At 40.6% G+C, this 7,500-nt stretch overlaps 1 protein-coding gene across 2 annotated transcripts in view; it reads right to left on the bottom strand.

Moving 5' to 3' along the window:
- Window positions 1-7,500, bottom strand: part of LOC126278984 (F-box only protein 22-like) — a 167,627-nt gene that overhangs the window by 48,142 nt on the left and 111,985 nt on the right. For both annotated transcript variants that reach the window (XM_049979286.1, XM_049979287.1), the window contains exon 8: window positions 4,173-4,365. In XM_049979286.1, the coding sequence (XP_049835243.1) occupies window positions 4,173-4,365 (193 nt within the window). The remainder of the gene's footprint in view (window positions 1-4,172; window positions 4,366-7,500) is intronic.

Genomic DNA, 7,500 nt, shown 5'->3' with positions numbered 1-7,500 from the left:
AATTCTAAACTCAGATTGGAATGTATACCGCAGAGACAGGCTGGGCAGTGAAGGGGGAGGCGTGTTTATAGCGATAAAAAGTGCAATAGTATCGAAAGAAATTGAAGGAGATCCGAAACATGAAATAATTTGGGTGAAGGTCACGGTTAAAGCAGGCTCAAACATGGTAATTGGATGTCTTTATAGGCCCTGTGGCTCAACAGCTGTTGTGGCAGAGCAACTGAAGGAAAATTTGGAAAATATTTCAAGTAGATTTCCCGACCATGTTATAGTTCTGGGTGAAGATTTTAATTTACCAGATATAGACTGGGAGACTCAAATGTTTATAATTGGTGGCAGCGGCAAAGAAACCATTGAAATCTTTTTAAGTGCATTATCTGAAAACTACCTTCAGCAGTTAAACAGAGAACGGAATCATGGCAATAACAATTTAGACCTTCTGGTGACTAACAGACCCGTACTAGTTGAAACAGTTAAGGCAGAACAGGGAACCAGCGATCATAAAGAGGTTACTGCATCAATGATTTCAGCCGTAAACAGAAATATTAAAAAAGGTAGGAAGATTTTTCTGTTTAGCAAAAGTGACAAAAAGCAGATTTCAGAGTACTTGACAACTCAACACAAAAGTTTTATCTCAAGTCCAGATAGTGTTGAGGATCAGTGGACAAAGTTCAAAAGCATCGTACAATATGCATTAGATGAGTATGTGCCAAGCAAGATTATAAGAGATGGAAAAGAGCCACCGTGGTACAACAACCGAGTTAAGAAACTGCTACGGAAGCAAAGGGAACTTCACAGCAAACATAAAGATGGCCAAAGCATTGCAGACAAACAAAAATTACATGAAGCGAAATGTAGTGTGAGGAGGGCTATGCGAGAGGCGTTCAATGAATTCGAAAGTAAAATTCTATGTACTGACTTGGCAGAAAATCCTAAGAAATTATGGTCTTATGTCAAAGCAGTAGGTGGATCAAAACAAAATGTCCAGACACTCTGTGACCAAAATGGTACTGAAACAGAGGATGACAGACTAAAGGCCGAAATACTAAATGTCTTTTTCCAAAACTGTTTTGCAGAGGAAGACTGCACTCTAGTTCCTTCTCTGGATTGTCGCACAGATGACAAAACGGTAAATACTAAAATAGATGACAGAGGGAGAGAAAAAACATTAAAATCACTCAAAGAGGAAAGGCCGCTGGACCTGATGGGATACCAGTTCAATTTTACACAGAGTATGCGAAGGAACTTGGCCCCCTTCTTGCACCAGTGTACCGTAGTTCTCTAGAAGAGTGCAGCGTTCCAAAAAATTGGAAAAGGGCACAGTTCATCCCTGTTTTCAAGAAGGGACGTTGAACAGATGTGCAGAACTATAGCCCTATATCTCTAATGTTGAACAGTTGTAGAATTTTGGAACACATATTATGTTTGAATGTAATGACTTTTCTGGAGGCTAGAAATTCTGTAGGAATCAGCATGGCTTTCGAAAAAGACGATTGTGTAAAACCCAGCTCGCGCTATTCATCCACGAGACTCTGAGGACCATAGACATAGGTTCGCAGGTAGATGTCTAGTTGTTTCTTGACTTCTGCAAGGCGTTTCATACAGTTCCCCACAGTCACTTAATGAACAAAGTAAGAGCATATGGACTATCAGACCAATTGTGTAATTGGATTGAAGAGTTCCTAGATAACAGAATGCACCATGTCATTCTCAATGGAGAGAGTCTTCTGAAGTAAGAGTAACCACAGGGAGGTGTTGTAGGACCATTGCTATTCACAATATATATAAATGCCCTTGCGGATAACATTATTAAGTTCACTGAGGCTTTTTGCAGATGATGCTGTAGTATATCGAGAGGTTGTAACAATGGAAAATTGTACAGAAATGCAGGAGGATCTGCAACAAATTGACGCATGGTGCAGGGAATGGCAATTGAATTTCAATGTAGACAAGTGTAATGTGCTGCAAATACAAAGAAAGAAAGATCCTTTATCATTTAGCTATAATATTGCAGGTCATCAATTGAAGGCAGTTAATTCCATAGATTATCTGGGAGTAGGCATTAGGAGTGATTTAAAATGGAATGACCATATAAAATTAATCATTGGTAAAGCAGATGCCAGACAGATTCATTGGAAGAATCCTGAACACAAAGGAAGTAGGTTTAAAGTACATTTGTTCGCCCACTGCTTGAATACTGCTCACAGGTGTGGGATCCATAACCAGGTAGGGTAAATAGAAGAGATAGAGAAGATCCAAGTGCGGTTCATTACAGGATCATTTAGTAATCATGAAAGCGTTACAGAGATGATAAATAAACTCCAGTGGAAGACTCTGCAAGAGAGACGCTCAGTAGCTCGGTATAGGCTTTTGTTGAAGTTTCAAGAACATACCTTCACTGAGGAGTCAAGCAGTATGTTGCTCCAAAAAATGTTCAAATGTGTGTGAAATCTTATGGGACTTAACTGCCAAAGACCAGCCGCACAGTCCATGACTACAGCACCTTAGACCGCTCGGCTAATCCCGCGCGGCTATGTTGCTCCCTCCTATGTATATCTCGCGAAGAGACCATGAGGATAAAATCAGAGAGATTAGAGCCCACACAGAGGCATACCGATAATCTTTCTTCCCACGAACAATATGAGACTGGAATAGAAGGGAGAATTGATAGAGGTACTCAAGGTAACCTCCGCCACATACTGTCAGGTGGCTTGCGGAGTATGGATGTAGATGTAGATTTGCTCGAATTGTTGTCTAGCAATCCGAGAAAACAGCTTCCTAGGCATCCTATATTAGACGAGCAGATAGTACACAAAACTGTGTGCATCATGTTGTTTTTGTTGATTCACTGTCAGGCTATAAAATTAAAGATTTCAGATTGGATCTATTTACATGGCTAGATTTTATTGCTTCATTTGTATCTTTTCTCTTTGAGTGTTCTCCATATATGAAAAAAATGTCAACTTAATTCATCTGGATGCAAAAGGTGCAGACCCAAAGTTAAAGCAATGGTAACAGCCTGTTATTGACATAACTGGCTACTATAGCCCTCAGTCATTACCTGAGAATCATTTCTCGCACATGTTCTGGAACAGTACAAACTGATTACAGAGCTTTGGCATGATGAGCAACAAAGAACAACTCTGCAGCCACTTGACGTTGACCAGCTACAATGTCGTCCTGTGCCAATTTGGCACGGAGCAGCAAGCGATCATCTCATCGGTCTTCTCCCACCAGTTGTGAACTCTCAAGAGTACTTCCCGTACAAGTAGTTGCTCAATTAGCATCACAAGACTAAGCGCACCCTGTTCCAGTCATCTCACCAAGAAAAATTCCTAGCAGCACTTGAAATTGAACCCAAGTCCTGTGCATGAAGAGTCAGACTATTCAGCTACAGAGATGGGAACTAGTGGAACCTAATTACGTCTAAAAGCTGCAATATTGTTCTGGTATTTTTCCTCTAGTTTTGTAGGCTCAACACAATATTCACTTAAATCATATAGTCGAAAAAGGGGTTTAAAATCCACAAAATCTGAATACATTTAGGACTAAAGATTAATTATTTTACTGCAATATAATTTCTGTTCTGAAATAAATGGTTGCATTAAGTTTCAGCATAAATTCTATAATGACTACGACATTACAAAAGAAAACTGAGTGACAAAAGTGCTGGCCAGTGCTTACCTTCAGGAGAAATGTGAAATCTTCCGCCACTGTCCTAGCTTTTGGGACTGATAGTTCCAGTTCCTTCCTTGGTGAGGAGAGGGGGATAGTTTGCAAAAGTTCAAAAAGGAAGCACATGTCAAACAGACCCCAGGATGAGAGGAATCCTCCAGTTGTAAGGAAGTGGGGAGACAGAGGACTCATCCTGGGCACTGAATGAATTGATCTTCTTTAACTTTTCCCAATCCATCCCTCTTATAGAACCATAGTTCAAAAGCTAGGATAGTGTTTGTAATTTCATATATATCTGCCAGCAGCAGTGACATTTCTCCTGAAGATAAACAATGGCCAGCAATTTTCTCTCTCAATTTTATGGTTTTCTTGAAAAATTGTTTACTTTAGGAATAGTTACGCAAGATAATTTCTGTCATGACAGGTTATCACTGATATCTTGTCTATAAACTACCCTGTAAAAGAATAGTATTTATTGTAAACTTCTGTGCACTCACTTCATCCATAAGACTTGCAACTTCAGCTTTGCACCTTATATCTGTATCCAGTAGGGTGGAAGTACAATGCACATTATTCCCTGAAAATGCTATGCCAACAATTGCTCCAGCCTTTGAACACTTCTTCTCATCATTTGTTACAAAATGGAACTGATTAAAAAATCCACCTCCAATTACAAATTGTTCTGGCTGCCTGTGAAAAGAAACAAATATTAATGTGTGTGATAGAAGCAAGAACAAAAATTAAATTGCATTATTTTAGCAAAAGGAAATAATGCACGGTCTCTATAAACAATTGTTGCAGATGGTGGTCTCAAATGATTTACATAATCCATAAACAAATACTCGAACTTTGTGTGTTCAACTCTAAAACATGTTTTGTAAGGTAGTATGTTTGCACATGATGTACCTCGTATATATTTTGTTGCATTTTACTCTCTCTTGTTCTCTGTCTAAGTTGCATTCACATTTGAGTTAATGGTGACTAGTTTTGAACAAATATGTTCAGTTTCAAGCTATTACTAGAGTCATTCTAATGTGATTAATGAGCTAATTTCACAGTTTAATATTTGTACATTTTGAGCCTCTCAGCAGTTCACAATCAACATTCTCTGCCTTAAAAATGAACAAATACTATTGGATCTAGTCAACATTAACAGAAATGTAAACATAATTAATCGTAAGACAGGAAACTAAAGAAATAAAATTAATTAAAGTTGCTGTTCCTCCTCCTGACAAAACAATGTCAGAGTTCCACAAACTGTATTGTATATGTGATATGGCATGGAAAGTCTTTGGTGGAGTATAAATAATTTGGAGTAAAGGTAACAACTATCTGAATAGCTGAGTAGATCTTGCACAAATCCTTTTTCAGAGCCATAGAATGTCATGTACAACAAAAAGACTGTCACAAATAAAGTTTTCGGGCAGTAAGGCCTTTGTCAAAAATAGATGACAGACAAATACAAGGTGTAGTTGGAAAGTTTGAGGAATGGTTCTGCTACTGCTTACTGGTTTGGCAGGCAGGTACACAAAAGGTGGGGAGTGAGTCATTGCCTTGTCCTTGAATGCTCTCTGACAGAAAACTGTGTTTCTTTTATTCAGTTCATTGTGGAAGCTGACTGAGTGCGAGTCTGTTAGGGCTTGTTGCCAGATTCTGTCTACATGATTATTGGACGTAAAAACAGAGCAACAAGTTTGTATGAAATTTTGTTTTAAAACCAGGTAATCAGCTTCTGAGACTTACGAACTATTAAAAACAGCTTTTGGAGATAACTGTATGAGACAGTCAAATGTTTTTGTCTGGTTCAACAGATTTAAAAATGGCCATGAATCATTAGATGATTAATACAATCTGGCTGTCCTTCCACCTTAAAAATGAATGAAAATGTTGTGAACGTTTACGATTACTGTGCTCTGGTCGTAAACTTACAATTAGGGAGATGGTTTCTATGCAGTTCTATCAATTTTAACTGAAGATCTGAACATAAGTCGAGTGCCTGCAAAATTCATTCCAAAAGTGTTGTCAAGTGACCAGAGACAATATTGACTTGACGCGTACCAAGATCTGATTAATCAGACTAAAAATGTCCCAGATTTGTTAAACAGGGTAATTACAGGTGATGAATTGTGGGTATATGGATATGTTCCTGAAACCAAAGTGCAGTCTCCACAGTGGAAGACTCCAGAATCACGACTGATAAAAGCACGGCAAAATCGGTCGAAGGTGAAGACAAAGTTGGTGATTCTTTTCGATTCTACCTGTATTATTAATTGTGAATTTACCCCTGGAGGACATACAATTAACCAGTATTACTACAAATGTGTCTTTGAGCGTTTGCATGAAAAGATGTGGAATAAAAGGCCTGCATTGTGGAAAGACAGGAGTTGGGTGCAGCACCATGACAATGGTCTGGCTCATTGTGCCTTCACCAACGTTGAATATTTGACCAAATTCAAAATTCCTGTGCTTCCACAACTGCCATATTCCCCTTATTTGACCCCTGCGGACTTCTACCTGTTTCCTAAACTGAAATTTTCACTGAAAGGGAAGCAATTTGACTTGATTGAAGACATCCAGGCCAATATGGACAGCGACCTTAACATACTTCAAGAAAAAGTTTCCAGGAATGTTTCCAAACACACACACACACACACACACACACACACACACACACACACACACACACACACACACAACTGCAGTCTCAGGCAACTGACGGCCACATTGTGAGCAGCAGCACTAGTGCAGGATGGGAATGGTGACTGTGTGGGGGTAATGAGGAGGCTGGGGCAGGATGGGGGAGGGATAGTAGGGTAGCAGTGGCAGACAGTGCAGTGCTGCTGGGGAGCACACGGGGATGAGGGGAAGAGAGGGTTGGGCAGCTATGTGGCTATGTGGAGTCGGGAGGTTGGACGGGAGAGGTGGGGAGGAGAGCAAAAAAGAAGTGAAGTAAAAAGACTCAGTGCAATGGTGAAATGAAGGCTGAGTAGTGCCAGAATGGAAACCGGGGAGGGGCTGGATGGGCGAGGGCAATGACTAACGAAGGGTGAGGCCAAGAGGGTTAGGGGAATGTAGGACATATTGCAGGGAAAGTTACCACCTGTGCAATTCAGAAAAGCTGGTGTTGATGGGAACGATCCGTATGGCACAGTCATTGAAATGAAGAACGTCATGTTTGGCATCGTGTTCAGGACAGGGTGGTCCTTTTGTTTCTTGGCCACAGTTTGCAGTGGCCTTTCATGTGGTTGTCATGCCCACATAGAATGCAGCACAGTGATTGTGGTTTAGCTTGTAGATCACATGACTGGTTTCACAGATAGCCCTGCCTTTGATGGGATAGGTGTTGTTTGTGTCCGGACTGCAGTAGGTGGTGGTTGGAGGATGTATGAGACATGTCTTACATCTAGGTCTACTACAGGGGTATGAACCATGAGGTAAGGGATTAAGAGCAGGGGTTGTGTAGGGATGGATGATTATATCATATAGGTTTGGTGGATGGCAGAATACCACTATAGGAGGGGTGGGCAGGATAGCAGGCAAGACATTTCTCATTTCAGGGCACAACGAGAGGTAGTCAAAACCCTGGCGGAGAATGTAATTGTTACTCCCGTCATGGGTGGTACGAGGGGAATGCTCCTCTGTGGCTGGACGGTAGGACTTTGGGGGTGATGGGAGACTGTAAAGGTAAGACACGCGAGATTTGTTTTTGAACAAGTTTGGGAGGGTAACTACGGTCTGTGAAGGATTCAGTGAGACCCTCGGTATATTTCGAGAGGGACCACTCATCAATGCAGATGCGACAGCCATGGGTGGCTAGACTGTATG

The sequence above is a fragment of the Schistocerca gregaria genome, chromosome 6, assembly GCF_023897955.1.
Source record: "Schistocerca gregaria isolate iqSchGreg1 chromosome 6, iqSchGreg1.2, whole genome shotgun sequence".
Lineage (NCBI taxonomy): Eukaryota > Metazoa > Arthropoda > Insecta > Orthoptera > Acrididae > Schistocerca > Schistocerca gregaria.
Note: the sequence above shows the minus strand (reverse complement) of the source record. Positions and strands in the feature narration are given on the sequence as shown.